Source organism: Salvelinus sp. IW2-2015, linkage group LG11, assembly GCF_002910315.2.
Source record: "Salvelinus sp. IW2-2015 linkage group LG11, ASM291031v2, whole genome shotgun sequence".
Taxonomy (NCBI): Eukaryota; Metazoa; Chordata; class Actinopteri; order Salmoniformes; family Salmonidae; genus Salvelinus; species Salvelinus sp. IW2-2015.
The window spans coordinates 26,591,914-26,618,161 of record NC_036851.1 but is presented as its reverse complement, the minus strand read 5'-3'; the positions used below and the strand labels follow the sequence as shown (position 1 = coordinate 26,618,161).

Here is a 26,248-nt window from a genome sequence, read left to right as displayed (position 1 = left end):
ATTTGCAAAACATGTGATATCTTGCGAATTCCAACTAGGTGTCTAGCTGACTAACGTTATCTAGGCAGTTAGGTTAGAGGGTTAAGGTCAGGAGAAGAGATCCGTGATGAGATTTGAACTCACAACCTTTGAGTTGCTAGACGTTCGTGTTATACCCCCACCCTGACCAACCACCCTACTTTTGTTTTTGCCTTAAGTAACCATTTGTCTTATGTAGCCATACCAAACGTAACATATCATACTAACTTGAGTGCATCGGATTTACATTTAGTATGTTATTTCTAGTCTATAAGACCAGGCTGGTTAGGGGTACGGCTTAATTTCTTCACATCTTAAAGTTTATATCAATAGATTTCAAAATAGGTAAAACATCCAAACATAAATCTCTGGAAGAGAACAACCTCACAATATGTGAGACAGTTTTAAGAGTTTCTCCATCAGTGAACAACTGCTGTCACTGTCACCTTTACTATAAGGATGAACTAATAAGTAATTAATTGAAGTGCAAATGGTTAACAAACTCTTCACATTCTTTGAACCTCAACATTGACTAAAGCGTAAAGCAGTATCTATTGGGCTAATGACCTCTCGTGTCATCCTGCTGTATAAGGGACATGACACTGCCCTCTAGTGTGTTTCCAAGAGAAATAGTCAGAGAAAGAATGACATAAAAGCTGTATAATAACCAACACTTTTGCTCTTTATTCGCTTGCTTTTATATGTATATTTATGAAACTATTTATAAAAAAAAGTATTTTTTCCCCCGTAGATATTACAAATAAGTCGATATTACAAATGTAAAGAGGGTAACCATGAAACCATTTAGAGGTTTACAAGCTATTTAGACAATAAGATTCCCCAAAACCTAACAGCAATCTAAAACCTTTCAAAAGTTCTCCGGGATGTACAGTGGATTCAGAATGTATTCAGACCCCTTCACTATTTCCACGTTTTGTTACATTACAGCCTTATTCTAAAATGTATGAAATTGTTTTTTCCCCCTCATCAATCTACACACAATACCCCATAATGACAAAACAAAAACAGTTTCGAATTTTCATCCATGAATTTTCCCGAATGCATAGCTTTATTTGAAACTTCTACCCACAGCCTACTCTTCCTGGGTGTTTTGTTCTCTATCTCATGGTTAGAATCTCTTATGCCTCAGATTACATAGTGTGATGGGACTCTCGTCCTCAAGCCAGAACCCTGGGTAGAGGGGTTCAGTGAATGTGCATTTCTGGGTTCTGTAGAGAAACTTCATCCTATCTGAGACTTCATAAAATGCTATGGTGCCCTCCTTGAATTTCAGGTAAACCCCTATTTTGTGCTGGCTGGGGGTTGCACTGAGTAGAATACTTTTATTGTTGTGGGACACAGAATAGCCTTTTGAACAGTCGAGGCTCCAGGATTGGTCACTGCCCCCAAAAGCGGATGTCTTAGAGCGTGATTTTCTGTTTATGCCCCAGTAGGCCAGGGCAATCTCAGCCTTGTTCCCCACCATCTCCACCTCCCAGTAGCAGCGCTCAGCCTCAAGCCCCTCCCTGCACATCACCTGGTGACGGTTTGTAAACCTCTCAGGGTGAGGTCGGACTGGGCCCTTCTGCTTTTTAGGGTCCCACCTCACCATTCTGTCCTCCATTGAGATGGAGAGGTCCTTGTGGGCAGTGTTGGGGTCCAGAGTGAGATCACAGGCATCTGAAGGATCAGAGGATCGTAAAATTATGCTCATGATCATGTTCAAACAGCATTCTCATGAGGTTGGTTCAGACCCATTTAAAACAAAAATCTCTTTATTATTATGTTTCTTTACAGTTGGTGTTGTACAGGTTGAGGGGACTTTAGATGTGTTGCATGTCTGTGTGTGTGACTAAAAGACTTAGGACTCACACTGTAGAAACTCAGGTCTGGTCGTAGGCTCTAGGGTCTGTGCAGCGCTGATAACTGTCGGTCAGGAGAAAGGCAGAACAGACGTAATATGTAATTGATCATGCTCAGTTGTGGTTAAGGTTGTAGTTACTTACTAACTCTCATTACTTAAGGTCAAGTAAACTGTGACTGATTTTCTAAAACACTCAGGATAACAGTCACCTGGAAGCTGCTCAGGTCTGACTGGAGATTGGGAACCTCCATTACCAGCCACTGTTGAGACAGATCATAAAACCCTTTACAAATGTCTTGTATATCTGTCTCTCTCTGTCTGTCTGTCTGTCTGTCTGTCTGTCTGTCTGTCTGTCTGTCTGTCTGTCTGTCTGTCTGTCTGTCTGTCTGTCTGTCTGTCTGTCTGTCTGTCTGTCCTGTCTGTCTGTCTGCTGTCTGTCTGTCTGTCTGTCTGTCTGTCTGTCTGTCTGTCTGTCTGTCTGTCTGTCTCTGTCTGTTAATATGCTCTCTTCCAACTGACCAGTTTGAGACACTGTATTGATTTCTTCCTCACAGAATGCCTCCAGTCGATCCCCAAACTCTGAGACGACATTTCTTATAGCCTCAAAGGGGAGGTGTGGGTCCGTCGAGACGCTGGAGAAACAATTTGGACTCTGAGAGGGTAGGAAGAAGGGCCAACTCTTTGGTGTAATAAGAGAGAGGAGATAGAGAAGACATGAAACTGAAAGAGTTATTGTTATTAATCGTGACAATCTCACCATATCATCATGCACACAGTTGCAAACCTTCAGAACCAGAACCCTACATCTATCTACTATCCACTGGGCACAAACTGGTTGAATCAACGTAATTTCAATGTAATTTGTCAACTTATTGTGACATGGAATGTATGTGGAAAATACTTTAGATTTGATATGTTTTTAAGCAATTTTCAACATAGACAAACCTTGTATAAGATATATTGAATTTGTACCTTGAAACAAAGTCAGATCTTCAACTTTAATATCCACATTCAAAAAAACTATTGGCTGGGCAGCACATCCTAATGGAAAGTATTCAGACCCCTCCCTTTTTCCACATTTTGTTACGTTACAGCCTTATTTTGAAATGGATTGTTTTAAACATCTCATTTACACCCACTATATCCATAATGCAAAGGAAAAACAGGTTTTTAGGAAATTTTGCAAAATTAATTTTTTAACAGAAATACCTTATTTACATAGGTATTCAGCCCTTTGCTATGAGACTCGAGTTGGAACTAACAAGACTCTTCCTAGAGCTGGCCCGATTGGCAAAACTGAGCCAATCGGGGGGGGGGGGGGGCGGGGGGGAGGGGGGGGCGGGGGGGCGGGTGGGGGGGGGGGGGGGCGGGGGGGTGCGGGGGCGGGGGGGGGGCGGGGGGCGGGGGGGGCGGGCGGGGCGGTGGGGGCGGGGGGGGTGGGGGGGCGGGGGGGGCCGGGGGGGGGGGGGCGGGGGGGGGGGGCGGCGCGCGGGGGGGGTGTCGGGGGTGGGGGGGCGGGGGGGGGGGGCGGGCCGGGGGCCGGGTGGGTGGGGGGCGGGGGGTGGGGGTGGCGGCGGTGGGGGGGGGGCGGGGCGGGGGGGCGGGCGGGGGGATCGGCGGGGGGGGGGGAGAAGGGCGCTTGGACAGGGAGGGTTGACCAAAGAACCTGATGGTCACTCTGACAGAGCTCCAGAGTTCCTCTGTGGAGATGGGAGAACCTTCCAGTAGGACAACCATCTCTGCAGCACTCCACCAATCAGGCCTTTATGGTAGCGTGGCCAGACGGAAGCCACTCCTCAGTAAAAGGCACATGACAACCCGCTTGGAGTTTAACCAAAGGCACCTAAAGGACTCTCAGACCATGAGAAACGTAGTCTGATGGTTTGATGAAACCAAGATTGAACTCTTTGGCCTGAATACCAAGCGTGCCAAGCATCACATCTGGAGGAAACCTGGCACCATCCCTATGGTGAAGCATGGCGGTGGCAGCATCATGCTGTGGGGATGTTTTTAAGTGGCAGGGACTGGGAGAATAGTCAGAATTGACGGAAAGATGAACAGAGCAAAGTACAGAGATATGCTTGATGAAAACCTGCTCCAGAGCACTCAGGACCTCAGACTGGAATGATGATTCACCTTCCAACAGGACAACGACCCTCAGCACACAGCCAAGACAACACAGGAGTGGTATTGGGACAAGTCTCTGAATGTCCTTGAGTGGCCCAGCCAGAGCCCAGACTTGAACCCGACCGAACATTTCTGGCGAGACCTGAAAATAGCTGTGTAGCGACGCTCCCCATCCAACCTGACAGAGCTTGAGAGGATCTACAGAGAAGGATGGGATAAACTCCCCAAATACAGGTGTGTCAAGCTTGTAGCGTCATAACCAAGAAGACTCAAGGCTGTAATTGCTGCCCAAGGTGCTTCAACAAAGTACTGAGTAAAGTGTCTGAATACTTATGAAAATGTTATATTTCAGTTTTATTACTTTAAAAACCTGTTTTTGCATTGTCATTATGGATTATTGTCTGTAGATTGATGAGGGATTTTTTTTTTTAATCCATTTTAAAATAAGGTTTTAACGTAACAAAATGTGGAAACAGTCAAGGGGTCTGAATACTTTCTGAATGTGTTGCCCTTACAGCTATTAATTTGGTCTCCCATCCAGGGTTTTTAACAAGCCCAGCCCTGCTTAGCTGTGTCACTGACTACTACCAATGTGCTATCATAAGTATGATTATTGAGATATCTGTTTATAACTAAATATATTCACTGTTGCCAGTGAAGTCATTCCAAAGGGTAGGTTCAACAGAGCAAATGAAAAGTAACCATACTTTATCAATCATATATCCTCAATGATGCTATTTAGGCCCCCGGAGGTTGGTAGCAGCTTAATTGGGGAGGACAGGCTCGTGTTAATGGCTGGAGCGGAATCAGTGGAGTGGTATCAAACACATGGTTTCTATGTGTTTGATGACATTCCATTAGCGCCGTTCAAGCCCTTATTATGAGCCGTCCTCCACTCAGCAGCATCCATTGATTTAGGCCTATAAAGCATCAACAACTATTGTTTCAATTCAACCCAGGGTTCAACTAAAAATAGACAATACATATAGGCCTAGGGTTTCAAGCTTTGGTTGATTTCAAATGTAATCTTCAAGTTAATCATTGATATGTCGGCACACGCACTCGGCACACGCATACTCAGGCTGACTGGCTCTCGTTCAGGCAAATGAGAAATAAGTGCACTCAGGCTACTAAGGCCAAAGTTAGTTACTTTAAGGAGGTAAGGAGCAGTTCTCTCTCTGTGGGTCTAACCCCAAGAAGTTCTGGAAAACGTTTAAAGACCTGGAGAATAAACCCTCCTCCTCACTGCTGCCCATGTCCCTTAATGTTGATGATGTGGTTGTTACTGACAAGGAGCACATGGCTGAGCTCTTCAATCACCACTTCATTAAGTAAGGATTCCTATTTGNCATGTCCCTTAATGTTGATGATGTGGTTGTTACTGACAAGGAGCACATGGCTGAGCTCTTCAATCACCACTTCATTAAGTAAGGATTCCTATTTGACTCAGCCATGCCTCCTTGCCCGTCCAACATTTCCTCATCTCCCACCCCTTCTAATGCGACTAGCACTGATGCTCCTCCCTCTTTTTCCCCTGCCCCGCTACAAAGTTACTCCCTGCAGGCAGTCACTGAGTCTGAGGTGCTAAAGGAGCTCCTTAAACTTGACCCGCAAAAACATCTGTCAGATGCTTTAGATCCTTTCTTCTTTAAGGTTGCAGCCCGATCATTGCCAATCCTATCTCTGACCTTTTTAACCTGTCTCTCCTCTCTGGGGAGGTTCCCATTGCTTGGAAGGCAGCCACGGTGTGTCTTTTATTTAAAGGGGAAGATCAAGCTGATCCTAACTGTTATAGGCCAATTTCTATTTTGCCTTGTTTATCAAAAGTGTTGGAAAAACTTGTCAATAATCAACTGACTGGCTTTCTTGATGTATATAGTATTCTCTCTGGTATGCAATCTGGTTTCTGCTCAGGTTAAGGATGTGTCACTGCAAACTTAAAGGTCCTAAATTATGTCATCATTGCCCTTGATTCTAAGCAATGTTGTGCTGCTATTTTTATTGACTTGGCCAAAGCTTTGGATATGGTAGACCATTCTATTCTTGTGGGCCGGCTAATGAGTATTGGTGTCTCTGAGGGGTCTTTAGCCTGGTTTGCTAACTACCTCTCTCAAAGATTACAGTGTATAAAGTCAGAACATCTGCTGTCTCAGCCACTGCCTGTCACCAAGGGAGTACCCCAAGGCTTGATCCTAGGCCCCACGCTCTTCTCAATTTACATCAAGAACATAGATCAGGCAGTAGGAAGCTCTCTCATCCATTTATATGCAGACAATACGGTCAAAAAACTAAACTGGCCTCTCCCCAGATTTTGTGTTAAACGCTCTACAACAAAGCTTTCTTAGTGTCCAACAAGCTTTCTCTGCCCTTAACCTTGTTCTGAACACCTCCAAAACAAAGGTCATGTGGTTTGGTAAGAAGATTGCCCCTCTCCCAACCGGTGTGATTACTACCGCTGAGGGTTTAGAGCTTGAGGTAGTCACCTCATATAAGTACTTGGGAGTATGGATAGACGGTACACTGTCCTTCACTCAGCACATATCAAAGCTGCAGGCTAAGGTTAAATCTAGACTTGGTTTCCTCTATCGTAATCACTCTTCTTTCACCCCAGCTGCCAAACTAACTCTGATTCAGATGACCATTCTACCCATGCTAGATTATGGAGATGTAATTTATAGATTGGAAGATAAGGGTGTTTTCGAGCGGCTAGATTTTCTTTACCATCAGATTTGCCACTAATGCTCCTAATAGGACACATCACTGCACTCTACACTCTGTAAACTGGTCGTCTCTGTATACCTGTTGCAAGACCCTCTGGTTGATGCTCATTTATAAAACCCTCTTAGGCCTCACTCCCCCCTATCTGAGATACCTGCTGCAGTCCTCTTCCTCCACATTCAACACCCGTTCTGCCAGTCACATTCTGTTAAAGGTCCCCAAAGCACACACATCCCTGCATCGCTCCTCTTTTCAGTTCGCTGCACGTAGCGACTTGAACGAGCTGTAAAAAACACTCAAACTGGACAGTTTTATCTCAATCTCTTCATTCAAAGACTCAGTCATGGACACTCTTACTGACAGTTGTGGCTGCTTCGCACGATTTATTGTTGTCTCTACCTTCTTACCCTTTGTGCTGTTGTCTGTGCCCAATAATGTTTGTACCATGTTATATGCTGCTACCATGTTGTGCTGCTGCCATGTTGTGTTGCTACCATGTTGTTGTCATGTGTTGATGCCATGCTATGTTGTTGTCTTAGGTCTCTCTTTATGTAGTGTTATGGTGTCTCTCTTGTCATTATGTGTTTTGTCCTATTTTCCTAGCTTCCTAGCGTCCTAGCTTCCGTCCCCACAGGAGGCCTTTTGCCTTTTGGTAGGAAGTCATTGTAAATAGGAATTTGTTCTTTACTGATTTCCCTAGTTAAATAAAGGTTAAATAAAATAAATAAAAATATAAATGATTCATTTGTAGACAAACTTGATTTAAAGTCGGACTAAGTCAGTGGCACAAAAGATACATCTCCTTCAAATGTTGATATCTGGTTGCGTTGACAACCAAACGCAATTCAATATCACTTTTGCAATACAGTAAATAGCCTATTAACTTGTTGACAAGTTAACAAATGATATGTTGGAGTCACGTCTCCAACTAAACCAAAAATAAAATGTAAAGAATAGGATCAACTTGCCCAAGCATACCCCATTTCTCCTTCACCCAAATCCAGATAGCTGATGTTCTGAAAGAGCTGCAAAATCTGGACCCCTACATACATCAAGCACCGGGTCCTCGACATCTGGACCCTCTCTTTCTAAAATTATCCACCAAAATTGTTTGCAACCCTATTACTAGCCTGTTCAACCGTCTCTTTCGTATCGTCTGAGATCCCCAAAGATTTGGAAAGCTGCCGCGGTCATCCTATCAAAGGAGAGACTTCTAGACCCAAACTGCTACAAGACCTACAGTGGGAGAAACAAGTATTTGATACACTGCTGATTTTGCAGGTTTTCCTACTTACAAAGCATGTAGAGGTCTTGTAATTTTATATAGGTACACTTCAACTGTGAGAGACTGAATCTAAAACAAAAATCCAGAAAATCACATTGTATGATTTTTAAGTAATTAATTTGCATTTTTTGCATGACATAAGTATTTGATCACCTACCAACCAGTAAGAATTCCGGCTCTCAAAGACCTGTTAGTTTTTCTTTAAAGCCCTCCTGTTCTCCACTCATTACCTGTATTAACTGCACCTGTTTGAACTCGTTACCTGATATAAAAGACACCTGTCCACACACTCAATCAAACAGACTCCAACCTCTCCACAATGGCCAAGACCAGAGACGTGTGTAAGGACATCAGGGTAAATATGTAGACCTGCACAAGGCTGGGATGGACAGGACAATAGGCAAGCAGCTTGGTAGAAGCAACAACTGTTGGCGCATTATTAGAAAATGGAAGAAGTTAGAAGATGCACAGTCAATCACCCTCGGTCTGGGGCTCCATGCAAGATCTCACCTCGTGGGCATCAATCGATATGAGGAAGGTTAGGGATCAGCCCAGAACTACACGGACGGACCTGGGTCAATGACCTGAAGAGAGCTGGCGACCGTCTCACAAGAAAAACATTAGTTAACACCACTACGCCGTCAGTGATTAAATCTGCAGCGCATGCAAGGTCCCCCGCTCAAGCGCAGCGCATGTCCAGGCCCGTTGAAGTTTGCCAATGACCTCATCGGATATCCAGAGGAGGATGGGAGAAGATCATGTGGTCTGATGAGACAACAAATAGAATAAGTTTTTGTCTAATTAACTCCTCGCCTCGTTTGGAGGAAGAAGAAGGATGAGTACAAACCCCAAGAACACCATCCCAACCGTGAAGCAATGGAGGTAGAAACATCATTCTCTGGGATGCTTTTCTGCAAAGGGGACAGGCGACTCACCGTATTGAGGGGAGGATGGATGGGCCATGTACTGCGAGATCTTGGCCAACAACCTCCTTCCCTCACGTAGAGGATTGAAGGGGTCGTGACTGGGTGTTCCAGACATGACAACGACCCGAAACATACAGCCAGGGCAACTAAAGTGGCTCCGTAAGAAGCATCTCAAGGTCCTGAGTGGCTAGCTAGTCTCCAGACCTGAACCCAATAGATAAAATTTTGGAGGGAGCTGAAAGTCCATATTGCCCGCGACAGCCCCGAAACCTAAAGGATCTGGAGAAAGTGTTGGAGGATGGGCGCAAAAAAACCCTGCTGCAGTGTGTGCCAACCTGGTCAAGAACTAGCAGGAAACGTATGATCTCGTTAATTGCAAACAAGGTTTCTGTACCAAATATGAAGTTCTGCTTTTCTGATGTATACAATACTTATGTCATGCAATAAAATGCAAATTAATTACTTAAAAAATCATACAATGTGATTTTCTCGGATTTGTGTTTAGATTCCGTCTCTCACAGTTGAAGTGTACCTATGATAAAATATCAGACCTCTACATGCTTGTAAGTAGTAAAACCTGCAAAATCGGCAGTGTATCAAATACTTGTTCTCCCCACTGTATATTCTATCCTACCCTGCCTTTCTAAGATCTTCGAAAGCCAAGTTAAGCAACAATCAACCCGACCATTTCGAATCTCCTTTCCGCTATGCAATCTGGTTTCCGAGCTGGTCATGGGTTCACCTCAGCCACGCTCAAGTCCTAAACGATATCATAACCGCCATCGGATAAGAGACAATACTGTGCAGCTGTATTCTATCGGACCTAGCCAAGGCTTTCGACTCTGTCCAATCACTACACTCTTATCGGCAGACTCAACAGCCTTGGTTTCTCAATTGACTGCCTTGCTGGTTAAACAACTACTTCTCAGATAGAGTTCAGGTGTCAAATCGGAGGCCTGTCGTGGCCGGGACCTTTCGCAGTCTCTAATCGGGGCCGACTCTTTTCTCTGTATACATCAATGATGTCACTCTTGCTGCTGGTGATTCTCTGATCCACCTCTACGCAGACGACACCATTCTGTATATTTCTGGCCCTTCGTTGGACACTGTGTTAACTAACCTCCAGACAAGCTTCAATGCCATACAACTCTCCTTCCGTGGCCTCCAACTGCTCTKAAATGCAAGTAAAACTAAATGCATGCTCTTCAACCGATCGCTGCCCACACCTGCCCGCCCGTCCAGCATCACTACTTTGGACAGTTCTGACTTAGAATATGTGGACAACTACAAATACCTAGGTGTCTGGTTAGACTGTAAACTCTCCTTCCAGACTCACATTAAGCATCTCCAATCCAAAATTAAATCTAGAATCGGCTTCCTATTTCACAACAAAGCATCCATCACTCATGCTGCCAAACATACCTTCGTAAAACTGACTATCCTACCGATCCTTGACTTCGGCGATGTCATTTACAAAATAGCCTCCAATACTCTACTCAGCAAATTGGATGCAGTCTATCACAGTGCCATCCGTTTTGTCACCAAAGCCCCATATACTACCCACCACAGCGACCTGTATGCTCTCGTTGGCTAACCCGCGCTTCATATTCGTTGCCAAACCCACTGGCTCCAGATCATCTATAAGTCTTTGCTAGGTAAAGCCCCGCCTTATCTCAGCTCACTGGTCACCATAGCAGCACCCACCCGTAGCACGCGCTCCAGCAGGTATATTTCACTGGTCACCCTCAAAGCCAATTCGTCCTTTGGCCGCCTTTCCTTCCAGTTCTCTGCTGCCAATGACTGGAACGAACTGCAGAAATCACTGAAGCTGGAGACTCATATCTCCCTCACTAACCTTAAACACCAGCTGTCAGAGCAGCTCACAGATCACTTCACCTGTACATAGCCCATCCGTAAATAGCCCATCCAACTACCTCATCCCCATACTGTTATTTATTTGATTTATTTTGCAACTTTGCACCCCAGTATCTCTACTTGCACATTCATCTTCTGCACATCTATCACTCCAGTGTTTAAGTGCTATATTGTAATAATTTTGCCACTATGGCCTATTTATTGCCTTACCTCCCTTATCCTACCTCATTTGCACACACTGTATATAGACTTTTTAAATTGTATTATTGACTGTATGTTTGTTTATTCCATCTGTTGTTTGTGACGCACTGCTTTGCTTTATCGTGTCCAGGTCGTAGTTGTAAATGAGAACTTGTTCTCAACTAGCCTACCTGGTGAAATAAAGGTGAAATAAAATAAAATCTAAAAGAATTAAGCCAGTGGCTCAGATGAAACTGTCCAAGCATTAGATATCCTTTAAATGTTGATATTTGGTTGTTGTCAACCAAACACAATTCAATATGACTTTATTATTTAATACAGTAAATAGCCTAATGTTAAGGCTATCTTACAAACTAATGCAACAGTATTTATTTAACCTTAAAATGAGTAACACATCCATGGCCACATTTTGAGGTTAGGGTACTGTAACTATCAATATCTTCTTATGTAATCATAGAAAGCAGGCATGTTCAAGATGGCATGGAAAGGTTGCAGGTCTGTGGAGATCACTATAATAATCACAATTGCTAGAATAATATGTGCAGAATCTCGAACACCATTGGCCACTTGAACTATGTACTTTTAATGCAATGTCAACTGCAATCCAGGTAATTTGGTTGTGTTATTTGATTAAGCAGAGTGATGACACATTAAGTTGTTGTATAAATACAAAATATCTGACATTGTATCCCATTTGAATTTTGTTGTGCTTTAAATGGTTGAAAGCGCAGTGATAACACATTTAGATGGCAACTAAACCATAAATCAGAAATAGTTTTTCCATTGGAATTTGGTTGTGCTTTTAGATGGTTGAAAGCATAGTGATAACACATTGGTAATTAAATAAACTTCTCTCTGTCTTTTTGAGTGGGTGAAGGTTGAAATCTCATTGATCAATGTCTCAACCAAATATTACCCAAATGTCCATGTTGAAATGATGTGGTGATGTCAATTCAATGTCAATTCCACGTTGGTTTAATGTAATTTCATTGAAATGAAGTGGAAACATTGATTCAACCAGTGTGTCCAGTGGGTACAGCCTGTGATGCAACTAACCATACCTGGAGGAAGTGGATATCATCATCTGTCTGTGACAGCTCCTCCAGCTCAGTGTCTTTCTTCTTCAGGTCAGCAATGTCTGTCTCCAGGTTGCACAGGGAGCTCTCAGCCTGAGCCACTACAGCTGTCTCCTGGGCCCTGATCAGCTCTCTGACTGTGGTGGAGTAGTGCCTCTGGAGGGAGTCAATCAGCCCAGCGAGGACGCCCTCACAGTGCTCTTCAGCAGCCCTACTACCTTCCTGTTACGCATACAGTTAGGGGTGGACAAAGCAATTTATCTTCGTTTTTTTTTCAGACCCTTTGACTTTTTCATTTTTAAAGATATAGGCCGTATAAAGTTGTTTTTAACACATTTGTGTTAAAAAATCTGTCAGTGGGGGCCCCCTGGGCAGCTGGGGCAATATACACCCATAAGGTAGGAAGGAGACATAGACATTGCCATTAGTTGGTTTAGTCCTGAGAGCATTGTAAATAACTATTTTCACTTCCTTCTCTGACCTACTGTATACACACCTTAATCATCTGTATGCTCTCTATCAGGTCCTTCTGCTCCTTTTCTCTCTTTTTGATCCTCTCCTTGGATTCCTTCTTAAGGTCCTGGAGCTGTTTCTGTGGAGGGAAAATATATCTACAGATGAAATATTTTAAAGGTTAAACCAATAATGATCTCATAAATCCTGGAATGCACAAGGGAATTAAGTGATATTTACTTACTTATTTGAATTGAATAAATAAGTGATCAAATGTGCATTATACACATAACCCTTGGGATACTTGAAGCAACAGATTTATGTTTATAGGTCAGTACCTGTTTCCTGCTCCATCCCTCATTAACGAACAAAGTGGAGTGTGCTTTGTGCTCAACCAGGGCGCACAGAAGGCAGATGCATTGATCATCATCACAGCAGTAAACCTCCAGCAGTCTGTCATGTGTGGGACATACTCTGCTCTTCGGTGCCTCTGAGACTGTAGTAGTTTGGGGACTCTTCATGGGTCTGGCCTTTTCCTGAGTCTGACTGGAGGATGGCCCTGCCTGATGGCAGGCTGCAGCAGGTCTGTGCTTACCTACGGAACCCACATTCTTTCTACACCTGGACTTCTCCATGGCTTCCACCATTTCAGCCAGAGCAATGTTCTTGATCAGGTTAGGCCTCGGGTGAAAGGTATATTGGCATTCAGGGCAGCTGCAGAAACGATAATGCTTTTCTTCATTGTCCCAGAAGTCCTGGATGCAGAGACTGCAGAAAGTGTGTCCACATGGAATAGCAGCTGGAGTCCTGAGCACCTCCTGGCAGAGTGGACAGCTGAGGTGGGCCATCCTGACCGATACACCAGACACTGCCATATCTGAGAACAAACTGATACCGACTGACTGGAACAAGTTTCATTTCCGCCAGAAAGACAAGAGTTTCGATTCTGTAAAGTGAGGTGGCACTGCTTGTCGTTTCTTGGTATGTTCATGAGAGCTGAGGGGAAGTGGTTGAATCAGAGAGATGCGGGGGGAAACAACATGTATAAAATATTTCTGACATTGAGAGCTCTTTCCCAACAATGCAGTGATAATAATAATAATATAGTTAATAGAATAAAAACAATATTTAAATAAACACTGCTGGTGGTCTTAAGACGCTCCTCCAACATCAGTCAAATGGTGGTGAGGTCTGATCTTCCACCGGTGCCATGATATTGTGCCAGACGGTAATTACAGAGGTGGCTGATTACAAAGGTGGCTGATTACAGAGGTGGCTGATTTACCCAGTGTAACTTTACCAACAAATGTCCAATCAACCTATTATGGGCAAGGTCATTAAGATTAAGGGCATCATTACGTATTCCACAAAAAAATTATATACAGTGGGGAGAACAAGTATTTGATACACTGCCGATTTTGCAGGTTTTCCTACTTACAAAGCATGTAGAGGTCTGTAATTTTTATCATAGGTACACTTCAACTATGAGAGACGGAATCTAAAACAAAAATCCAGAAAATCACATTGTATGATTTTTAAGTAATTCATTTGCATTTTATTGCATGACATAAGTATTTGATACATCAGAAAACAGAAACTAATATATGGTACAGAAACCTTGGTTTGCAATTACAGAGATCATACGTTTCCTGTAGTTCTGACTAAGTTCACACACTGCAGCAGGGATTTTGGCCACTCCTCCCTACAGATCTTCTCCAGATCCTTCAGGTTTCGGGGCTGTCGCTGGGCAATACGGACTTTCATGTTATGCTGGTGAATGAGGACCAAAAGCGACGTAATAGTAACAGAGTCTTTATTCCAGTATTAAACAAATAATGATTCTCCTGGATATAATCAATGGTAAATCCAAAACAGGAAACTGAAATCCTCTCGTCAATAGAGAGGAACGACTGGAGACGCGACCACAGACTGCAGGTCGCTTCGGGAAGGCACTGGCCGTAGCTGATATAGACACCTGCTCACACGCAGCATCTGAAGAAGGCAAAGAACACGACAGGGCGGAACAAGGACACAGGAACAGCAAACATCAAACAAGAATCCGACAAGGACAGAAGCGGAAAACAGAGGGAGAAATAGGGACTCTAATCAGAGGGCAAAATAGGGACAGGTGTGAAAGAGTAAATGAGGCGTTAGGAGAATGAGAAACAGCTGGGAGCAGGAACGGAACGATAGAAGAGAGAGAGAGCGGGAGAGGGAGAGAGGGAGGAGGAGAGAGAGAGAGAAAGAGAAAGAACCTAATAAGACCAGCAGAGGGAAGCACAGGGCAAGACATGATAATCAATGACAAAACATGACAGTACCCCCCCACTCACCGAGCGCCTCCTGGCGCACTCGAGAGGAACCCTGGCGGCAACGAGGAAATCATCAATCAACGACGGTCCAGCACGTCCGAGAAGGAACCCAACTCCTCTCCTCAGGACCGTAACCCTCCCAATCCACTAAGTACTGGTGACCACGTCCCGAGAACGCATGTCCATGATCTTCCGTACCTTGTAAATAGGAGCGCCCTCGACAAGGACGGGGGGGGGGAGGGAAGACGAACGGGGGCGCGAAGAAAAGGCTTGACACAAGAGACATGGAAGACAGGGTGGACGCGACGAAGATGTCCGCGGAAGAAGCAGTCGCACAGCGACAGGATTGACGACCTGAGAGACACGGAACGGACCAATGAACCGCGGAGTCAACTTGCGAGAAGCTGTCGTAAGGGGAAGGTTACGAGTGGAAAGCCACACTCTCTGACCGCGACAATACCTAGGACTCTTAATCCTACGTTTATTGGCGGCTCTCACAGTCTGCGCCCTGTAACGGCAAAGTGCAGACCTGACCCTCCTCCAGGTGCGCTCACAACGTTGGACAAAAGCCTGAGCGGAGGGAACGCTGGACTCGGCGAGCTGGGACGAAAACAGAGGAGGCTGGTAGCCAAGACTACTCTGAAACGGGGATAGCCCGGTAGCAGACGAAGGAAGCGAGTTGTGAGCGTACTCAGCCCAGGGGAGCTGTTCTGCCCAAGACGCAGGGTTTCGAAACGAAAGGCTGCGTAATATGCGACCAATCGACTGATTGGCCCTTTCTGCTTGACCGTTAGACGTGGGATGAAACCCGGAAGAGAGACTGACGGAAGCACCAATCAAACGACAGAACTCCCTCCAAAACTGTGACGTGAATTGCGGACCTCTGTCTGAAACGGCGTCTAACGGGAGGCCATGAATTCTGAACACATTCTCAATGATGATTTGTGCCGTCTCCTTAGCGGAGGAAGCTTAGCGAGGGGAATGAAATGTGCCGCCTTAGAGAACCTATCGATAACCGTAGAATCACAGTCTTCCCCAGACGAAGGCAGACCGGTAATAAAGTCTAAGGCGATGTGAGACCATGGTCGAGAAGGAATGGGAAGCGGTCTGAGACGACCGGCAGGAGGAGAGTTACCTGACTTAGTCTGCGCGCAGTCCGAACAAGCAGCCACGAAACGGCGCGTGTCCCGCTCTGAGTAGGCACCAAAACCGCTGGCGATAGAAGCAAGCGACCCCGAACGCCGGGGTGGCCAGCTAACTTGGCAGAGTGAGCCCACTGAAGAACAGCCAGACGAGTAGAGACAGGAACGAACAGAAGGTTACTAGACAAGCCGCGGCGACGCAGTGTGAGTGAGTGCTTGCTTTACCTGTCTCTCAATTCCCCAGACAGTCAACCCGACAACACGCCCTTCAGGGAGAATCCCTCGGGGTCGGTAGAAGCCACAGAAGAACTAAAGAGACGGGATAAGGCATCAGGCTTGGTGTTCTTATTTCCGGACGATAGGAAATCACGAACTCGAAACGAGCGAAAAACAACGCCCAACGAGCTTGACGTGCATTAAGACGTTTGGCCGAAGGATGTACTCAAGGTTCTTATGGTCAGTCCAACGACAAAAGGGACGGTCGCCCCCTCCAACCACTGTCGCCATTCGCCTATGGCTAAGCGGATGGCGAGCAGTTCGCGGTACCCACATCATAGTTGCGTTCCGATGGCGACAGGCGATGAGAAAAGTAAGCGCAAGGATGGACCTTATCGTCAGACTGAGAGCGCTGAGACAGAATGGCTCCCACGCCCATCTGAAGCGTCAAACCTCGACAATATTGTTTAGTGACGTCAGGAGTAACAAGGATAGGGCGGATGTAAAACGCTTCTTGAGGAGATCAAAAGCTCCCTGGGCGGAACCGGACCACTTAAAGCAAGCTTGACAGAAGTCAGAGCTGTGAGAGGGGCAGCCACTTGACCGAAATTACGAATGAAACGCCGATAGAAATTAGCGAAACGAGAAACGCTGCAACTCGACACGTGACTTAGGAAGGGCCAATCGCTGACAGCCTGGACCTTAGCGGGATCCATCTGAATGCCTTCAGCGAAAATAACAGAACCGAGAAATGTGACAGAGGGACATGAAAGGCGCACTTCTCAGCCTTCACGTAGAGACAATTCTCTAAAAGGCGCTGGAGTACACGTCGAACGTGCTGAACATGAATCTCGAGTGACGGTGAAAAAATCAGGATATCGTCAAGGTAAACGAAAACAAAATATGTTCAGCATGTCTCTCAGTACATCATTAACTAATGCCTGAAAGACAGCTGGAGCATTAGCGAGACCGAACGGCAGAACCGGTATTCAAAATGCCCTAACGGAGTGTTAAACGCCATCTTCCACTCGTCCCTCTCTGATGCTACGAGATGTAAGCGTTACGAAGGTCCAACTTAGTAAAGAACCTGGCTCCCGCAAAATCTCGAAGGCTGACGACATAAGGGGAAGCGGATAACGATTCTTAACCGTTATGTCATCGTCCCTCAGATGAATCCACGTAGGCGCAGAAGTTAACCGATCTTCTTCCAAAGAAAAATCCGCTCCGCGGAGAGGAGGAGAGTAGCGTCATTTTCTTAAAACGAAACGAATGCTAGGTTTAGGGAGAGGAAGAAGGACCAGTAGGTACGGGTCGTCGGAGAAACACAGACAGATAATCTCGAGAGCCCTTACGTTCGGGAGCCGACAGAGAGATAGTTATATCTACCCGAGGGGGAGTGGTCCCGGAAGGATGATCAATACAACAATCTTATACGACCGTGAGGGGGAAGGGAGCTGGCTCTGGAGCACGGACTGAAGACCGTGCGCGCAGATCATGATTTTCCTCCGGCACTCCTGTCAAATACCAGGTTCCTCCTGAAGTAGAGGGGACAGAAGACACAGGAGGGATAGCAGACATTAAACACTTCACATGACAAGAAACGTTCCAGGAAGAATAGAATTACTAGACCAATTAATAGAAGGATTATGACATACTTGCCAGGGATGACCCCAAAACAACAGGGTAAAAGGGTGAACGAAAAATCAAAAAGGAAATGGTCTCACTGTGGTTTACCAGATACAGTGAGGGTTAAAGGTAGTGTCTCACATCGTGATACTGGGGGAAGACTACCATCTAAGGCGAACATGGGCGTGGGCTTCCCTAACTGTCTGAGAGAATGTCATGTTTCCGAGCCCATGCTTCGTCCATAAAACAACCCTCAGCCCTAGTCATGAGTCTATCAAGAGGCACTGCAGGAGAGCAGGCCGAACCGGTCCAGCGTAGATGGACCGACAAGGTTAGTACAGGATCTTGATGGAGAGACCTGAGTAGTAGCTAGGGCTCACCACAGTAAGCCCGTCCGCTTACTGATGAGCTCTGGCTTTTGACTGAGCACATGACATGACAAAATGTCTCAGCAGAACCGGCAATAGAGGCAAAGGCGGTTGGATTCTCCGTTTCCTCTCTCCTTAGTCGAGATGCGAATACCTCCCAGCTGCCGTGGGCTCAGTCTCTGAGCCGGTGGGAGGAGATGGTTGAGATGCGGAGAGGGGGAAACACCGTTAACGCGAGCTTCTTCCACGAGCTACGTGAGTGACGGAAATCTACCCGTCGTTCTATGCGGATGGCTGAGAGGCAATCAAAGAGTCCACGCTGAAGGAACCTCCCGGGAAGAGAATCTCATCCTTAACCTCAGCGTGGAGTCCCTCCCGAAAACGAGCGAGCAACGCCGGCTCGTTCCAGTCACTGGATGCAGCAAGAGTGCGAAACTCTATAGAGTAATCCGTTATGGATCGATCACCTTGACATAGGGAAGCCAGGACCCTGAAGCCTCCTTCCCAAAACGAACGATCAAAAACCCGTATCATCTCCTCTTTAAAGTTCTGATAAACGTTAGAACACTCAGCCCTTGCCTCCAGATAGCTGTGCCCCACTCCCGAGCCCGACCAGTAAGGAGTGAAATGACGTAAGCGATCCGAGCTCTCTCTCTTGAGTATGTGTTGGGCTGGAGAGAGAAACCAATATACACTGGTGAGAAAGGAGCGACACTCAGTGGGCTGCCCAGAGTAACATGGTGGGTTATTAACCCTAGGTTCCGGAGACTCGAAGACCAGGAAGTAGCTGGTGGCACGAGACGAAGACTCTGAAAACTGTCCGGAGAGATCGGAAGACCTGAGCGGACAGGGTCTCAACGCATGGCGAGCAGCAGACAATTCCTGCCGTGTCTGCCGACATTGCTCCTGGATCTCGACGTCAGTGTTGAGAATCCGTACGCTGGGGGTTCCATTCTTTGTCGGATTCCTGTTTATGCTGGTGAATGAGGACCCAAAAGCGAGCGTAATAGTAACAGAGTCTTTATTCCAGTATTAAACAAATAATGATTCCCTGGATATAATCAATGGTAAATCCAAACAGAATGAAATCCTCTCGTCAATAGAGAGAGAACGACTGGAACGCGACCACAGATGCAGGTCGCTTCGGGAAGGCACTGGCCGTAGCGATATAGACACCTGCTCACACGCAGCATCTGAAGAAGGCAAAGAACACGACAGGGCGAAACAAGGACACAGGAACAGCAAACATCAAACAAAGAATCCGACAAGGACAGAAGCGGAAACAGAGGGAGAAATAGGAACTCTATGCAGAGGCAAATAGGGGAACAGGTGGAAAGATAAATGAGGTCGTTAGGGAATGAGAAACAGTGGGAGCAGGAACGGAAGGATATAGAGAGAGAGGAGCGGGAGAGGGAGAAGGGAGGAGGAGAGAGAGAGAGAAAGAGAAGACTAATAAGACGCAGAGGGAGCGTAGGACAAAGACATGATAATCAGAGTGACAAAACATGACATTTCAGCTCGCTCAAAGAATTTCTGAGGAGCGGAGGGGGGGAGGACCTGCGCGCTACGGTCCCTTCACTTCCAAAGGTGGCACTGGGTCTGGCTGCGGTCCAACTGAGTCATGCTCTTACGGAGACCTACTGGTTGTTCTAGAGTCGGCACGGTGCTCTCGTGTCGATTGGCGAGCTGAAGACCTCAGCCACGACCATCGTCAAGCTTTATCTGCAGGTGAAGGAGGTTGTTGCCCAATGACGCAATACAGGTGGCCCCATCAATCCTCCGCCGTCAATACGTGTGCAAGTCGTTCGCGGGGGAGCTGCAGCCAAGCTTTGCATGTAGTAGAGAGCATCTCCCTATAAGTATGGTCACTGTTGCCAGACCCGATGAGATAACTTCACGGTTGGGATGGTGTTTGTGGGTTGTACTCATACTTCTTCTTCCTCCAAACACGCGAGGTGCGAGTTTAGACCAAAAAGCTCTATTTTTGTCTCATCAGACCACATGACCTTCTCCCATTCCTCCTCTGGATCATCCAGATGGTCATTGCAAACTTCAGACAGGCCTGGACATGCACTGGCTTAAGCAGGGGGACCTTGCTACGCTGCAGGATTAATCCATGACGGCGTATGTGTTGTTACTAATGGTTTTCTTGAGACTGTGGTCCCAGCTCTCTTCAGTCATTGACCAGGTCCTGCCGTGTAGTTCTGGCTGATCCCTCACCTTCTCATGATCATTGATGCCCACGAGGTGAAATCTTGCATGGAGCCCCAGACCGAGGGTGATTGACCGTCATCTTGAACTTCTTCAATTTTCTAATAATTGCGCCAACAGTTGTTTCCTTCTCACCAAGCTGCTTGCCTATTGTCCTGTAGCCCATCCCAGCCTGTGCAGGTCTACAATTTTATCCTGATGTCCTTACAGCTGCTCTGGTCTGGCATTGTGGAGAGGTTGGAATCTGTTTGATTGAGTGTGTGGACAGGTGTCTTTTTACAGGTAACGAGTTCAAACAGGTGCAGTTAATCAGTAATGAGTGGAGAACAGGAGGGCTTCTTAAAGAAAACTAACAGGTCTGTGAGAGCCGGAATTCTTACTGGTTGGTAGGTGACAAATACTTATGTCATGCAATAAATGCAAATTAATTATTTAAAAATCATACAATGTGATTTTTGGATTTTTGTTTTAGATTCCGTCTCTCACAGTTGAAGTGTACCTATGATAAAAATTACAGACCTCTACATGCTTTGTAAGTAGGAAAACCTGCAAAATCGGCAGTGTATCAAATACTTGTTCTCCCCACTGTATCTGATCAAGTGTATTTGTGGTCTATGCTAGGCTATGTTGGACCAACGAAACGAGCTCTGAAAACAAGGATAGCATAACACAGGTGAAATATCAAGACTACTGACCAGATAAACCCTGTGGCTGCGCATTTCATAGAGGCTCGTCACAACATTAGCTCTTTGAGATACATTGGCATCGAACATGTTAAAACTCATAGGAGGGGGAAGATACCGATCATCTATTATTGAGAAGAGAATTGTATTGGATTCACCGTTCGTGCACCATGTCTCCAAAAGGTCTGATCCAGGAGTTTGATATCAGACCATTTCTTACATGAATGTCACTTTAATGGTCTTGCCTTCCAGGTCTCCTACTTGGTCATTTTGTACATATATATCAGATTCTGTAACTACTACATGTTCCCATCTAATTGATATCAAATGATTAGAGATACACAGGTTGTTTTTTTAACAGGCCACTGGAATTATATTTACGGTCATCACGTATCCTGGGCATAATGTTCATATGGGTGGTTATTCAAACAGTTTCCAACATAATATTTTTACTGTTGCCTAGGTTTTAACTTGAACCCATTTGTATGTATATAATCCTTTATGACCATATGTACCTCTGATTAATTATGATAGATTGTGCACAAGGTGAATTGAATTGTTTCCACAATAATGTGGGTAATGGTCATGTCAGGTGAAATGTGTATATTTTGGCCTTCTTGTTCTTTACTTGAGAGCTCTTTCCCAACAATGCAGTGATAATAATATAGATAGTATTATAAAAACAATATGAAAAACACATAACTACGATGTGAGTTAAAGAAATACGAGTATGCATTCGGAAACTATTCAGACAGTGCATTCGGAAACTATTCAGACCCCTTGACTTTTTCCAAATCTTGTTACTTTACAGCCTTATTCTAAAATGTACTGATAGTTTTTTTCACTCATCTACAGACAATACCCGATTATGACAAAGCAAAAACAGTTATTTATACATTTTTACAAATGTACAAAAAACCCGGAAATATAACATTTACATAAGTATTCAGACCTTTTACTCAGTACTTTGTTGAAGCACCTTTGGCAGCGATTACAGCCTGGAGTCTTCTTGGTTATGAAGCTACAAGCTTGGCACACCTGTATTTGGGGAGTTTCTCGGAATCTTCTCCTCAGATCCTCTCAAGCTCTGTCAGGTTGGATGGGGAGCGTCGCTACACAGTTATTTTCAGGTCTCTCCAGTAGTGGCGATTTTAGCATGTAAATCTTGGTGGGGCAAACTCCCCACAAAAATGTTCTATGCATGCCAGCAAAATCCCTACACAACACTTAACAATGAATTAATTGGACTATAACAGTGACAAACGGTGTCCACAAACTGTTAGGGCCTGGTGGGAAAAGCACCCAACTGTCATACTTGAGTGAAAGTAAAGATACCTTAAAAGTAGTAAAAGTGTAAAGTCACCCAGTAAAATACTACTTGAGTAAAAGTATTTGGTTTAAATATACTTAAGTATCAAAAGGAAATGTAATTTTTAAAATGTACTTAAGCATCAAAAGTAAAGGTATAAATAATTTCAAATTCCTTATATTAAGCAAACCAGATGGCACAATCTGTTTTTTTATTTTATTTACGGCTAGCCAGGGGCACACCAACACTCAGACATCATTCAGAAATAAAGCATTTGTGTTTAGTGAGTCCACCAGATCAGAGGCAGTAGAGATGACTAGTGATGTTCTCTTGATAATTGGTGAATTAGACAATTTCTCTCCTACTAAGTATTCAAATGTAACAAGTACTTTTGGGTGTCAGGGAAAATGTATGAAGTAAAAAGTACATAATTTTCTTTAGGAATGTAGAGAAGTAAAAAAAATGTTTTGTCAAAAATATAAATAGTAAAGTAATGTACAAATACCCCCCAAAAACGACTTAAGTAACTTAGTACTTTAAAGTATTTTACTTAAGTACTTTACACCACTGGGGCCTACATAAAGCTGTCCCAGCAGCAGAGCTTTCTTTTCAGCACCATGGAGTGAATCCTTACCACTACTACACCTGGCAATCAGCGGAACCTTGTCTGGCAGCGACACAGTTCATTCAGCCTAATTTACTGCCTTTTAAAAAGACATATCTGATATGGCTGACTTGCTTAAACAAATGTGGTTTCTACTGATAATTAAGATGTACAAACTATGGCATAACGAGACGAAAAGCGGATAAGAGGCATCCGTAATTTCGATTAAGACATTAATGAGCGAGCTAGGATGGACGTAGTGAATATAACTATTTCTTCAGCACTTTTGAAATGCACAGTGACAGAATTCAGAACATGGGCTGTTCTTACAGTATTCTCCTGTACACCAAGTCAGAACCATAGGATAAATAAAGGGGGCATAAGGAGCAAATGAAAGCTCTTACAATATTCAATGATTACATTTCTCTAAAACAGGCTATAGGTTACATGTGCACCAGTGGCGACCTGTCATTCAGGGCAGGTGGGGATGTTAAGCTAAAAAAGGCCTGATTCACAAAGTCTCTTCTGAACACTTGATGTTGAGATGTGTCTGTTACTTGAACTCTGTGAAGCATTTATTTGGGCTGCAATCTGAGGTGCAGTTAACTCTAATGAACTTATCCTCTGCAGCAGAGTTATCTCTGGGTTATCCTTTCCTGTGGCGGTCCTCATGAGAGCCAGTTTCATCATAGCGCTTGATGGTTTTTGCCACTGCCACTTCAAAGTTCTTGAAATTTTCCAGATTGACTGACCTTCATGTCTTACAAGTAATGATGGACTGTCGTTTCTCTTTGGTTATTTGAGCTGTTCTTGCCATAATATGGACTTGGTCTTTTACCAAATAGGGCTATCTTCTGTATACCACCCATACCTTGTCACAACACAAGTGATTGGCTCAAACGCATAAAGGTATGAAATTCCACAAATTAACTTTTAACAAGGCCCACCTGTTAATTGAAATGCAATCCAGGTGACTACCTCATGAAGCTGGTTGAGAGAATGCCAAGAGTGTGCAAAGCTGTCATCAAGGTAAAGGCTGGCTACTTCGAAGAATTTAATATATATTTAGATTTGTTTAACATTTTTTGGTTACTACATGATTGTTCTTTCATAGTTTTGATGTCTTCACTATTATTCTACAATGTAGAAAATAGTAAAAATAAAGAAAAACCCTGGAATGAGTAGGTGTGTCCAAACTTTTGAATGGTACTTTACATGTAAACAGAGCTGAAAAGTGACTGGTAGTAGGAATATATAGATACTTATAGTAATATAATAATGGTAATATATACATATAAACAGGAGTAATAGTGACCAGTAGTAGGATAAGTAGATAAATACTAATGGCAATCAATAATCAATAGATAGCAGTAATAAATTGATTCAATAATCATTTTAGCAGCAGCATAGTTTGAATGGTTAGAGACCTATGGATGAGCATAGAGTCAATGTGGATAGTCTGTGAAAGCAGTAGTTGTTAGCAAAAGATCACTAAACTCAGCAAAAAAAGAAACGTCCTCCCACTGTCAACTGCGTTTATTTTCCAGCAAACTTAACATGTGTAAATATTTGTATGAACATAACAAGATTCAACAACTGAGACATAAACTGAAAAAGTTCCACAGACATGTGACTAACAGAAATGGAATAATGTGTCCCTGAACAAGGGGGGGGATCAAAATCAAAAGTAACAGTCAGTATCTGGTGTGGCCACCAGCTGCATTAAGTGTTGCAGTGCATCTCCTCCTCATGGACTGCACCAGATTTGCCAGTTCTTGCTGTGAGATGTTACCACACTATTCCACCAAGGCACCTGCAAGTTCCTGGACATTTCTGGGGGGTATGGCCCTAGCCCTCACTCTCCGATCCAACAGGTCCCAGACGTGCTCAATGGGATTGAGATCCGGGCTCTTCGCTGGCCATGGCAGAACACTGACATTCCTGTCTTACAGGAAATCACGCACAGAACGAGCAGCATGGCTGGTGGCATTGTCATGCTGGAGGGTCATGTCAGGATGAGCCTGCAGGAAGGGTACCACATGAGGGGGGAGGATGTCTTCCCTGTAACACACAGCGTTGAGATTGCCCGCCCCAGTCCATGACAGATCCTCCACCTCCAAATTGATTCCGCTCCAGAGTACAGRCCTCGGTGTAACGCTCATTCCTTCGACGATAAACGCGAATCCAACCATCACCCCTGGTGAGACAAAACCGCGACTCGTCAGTGAAGAGCACTTTTTGCTAGTCCTGTCTGGTCCAGCGACGGTGTGCCCATAGGCAACGTTGTTGCCGGTGATGTCTGGTGAGGACCTGCCTCACAACATGCCTATAAGTCCTCAGTCCAGCCTCTCTCAGCCTATTGCGAATAGTCTGAGCACTGATGGAGGGATTGTGCGTTCCTGGAGTAACTCAGGCAGTTGTTGTTGCCATCCTGTACCTGTCCCGCAGGTGTGATGTTCGGATATACCGATCCTGTGCAGGTGTTGTTACACATGGTCTGCCACTGCGAGGACGATCAGCTGTCTGTCCTGTCTCCCTGTAGGGCTGTCTTAGGCGTCTCACAGTACAGACATTGCAATTTATTGCCCTGGCCACATCTGCAGTCCTCATGCCTCCTTGCAGCATGCCTAAGGCACGTTCACGCAGATGAGCAGGGACCCTGTGCATCTTTCTTTTGGTGTTTTTCAGAGTCAGTAGAAAGGCCTCTTTATTGTCCTAAGTTTTCATAACTGTGACCTTATTGCCTACCGTCAGTAAGCTGTTATTGTCTTAGGGACCGTTCCACAGGTTCATGTTCATTAATTGTTTATGGTTCATTGAACAAGCATGGGAAACAGTGTTTTAACCATTTACAAAGAAGATCTGTGAAGTTATTTGGATTTTTACACACTATCTTTGAAAGACAGGATCCTGAAAAAAGGACACTTCTTTTTTTGCTGAGTTAAGGGAAAATAAATCAAGATGTTTGACAGAAAGCTCAGTATGTTTGTTTGAGAGTGATTCCATTATATCATTGTATAAATAAAGCAAAAACAAGAATGACAGAGCAAGAGGGAGCATTCGTTTAATCCAGCATTTTTAGTCATACAATGTAAAACAGATTGACAAAAGCCATGATAAATAAGGGTTTTCCCAACATCTGATGTTTTCATTTCTCCATCTTAGATTTAATAACCATTATAAGACAACAACAAAAAACAATAGAAGCTGCAAATGAGTATAAGCACAATGCAA

The 26,248-nt window shown here is 44.6% G+C and overlaps 1 protein-coding gene across 1 annotated transcript; it reads right to left on the bottom strand.

The window, feature by feature from the left end:
* Positions 1 to 703: 703 nt before the first annotated feature.
* LOC111970069 (tripartite motif-containing protein 16-like protein) lies at positions 704 to 13,426 on the bottom strand. The gene is made up of 7 exons (XM_023996572.2): positions 12,882 to 13,426; positions 12,587 to 12,682; positions 12,076 to 12,312; positions 2,402 to 2,561; positions 2,092 to 2,142; positions 1,891 to 1,944; positions 704 to 1,698 (listed from the first exon to the last, which is right to left on the bottom strand). Exons 1-7 carry the CDS (start codon positions 13,416 to 13,418, stop codon positions 1,148 to 1,150), a joined length of 1,686 nt encoding a protein of 561 aa, XP_023852340.1. The 5' UTR covers positions 13,419 to 13,426; the 3' UTR covers positions 704 to 1,147.
* Between the last annotated feature and the right edge of the window lie 12,822 nt (positions 13,427 to 26,248).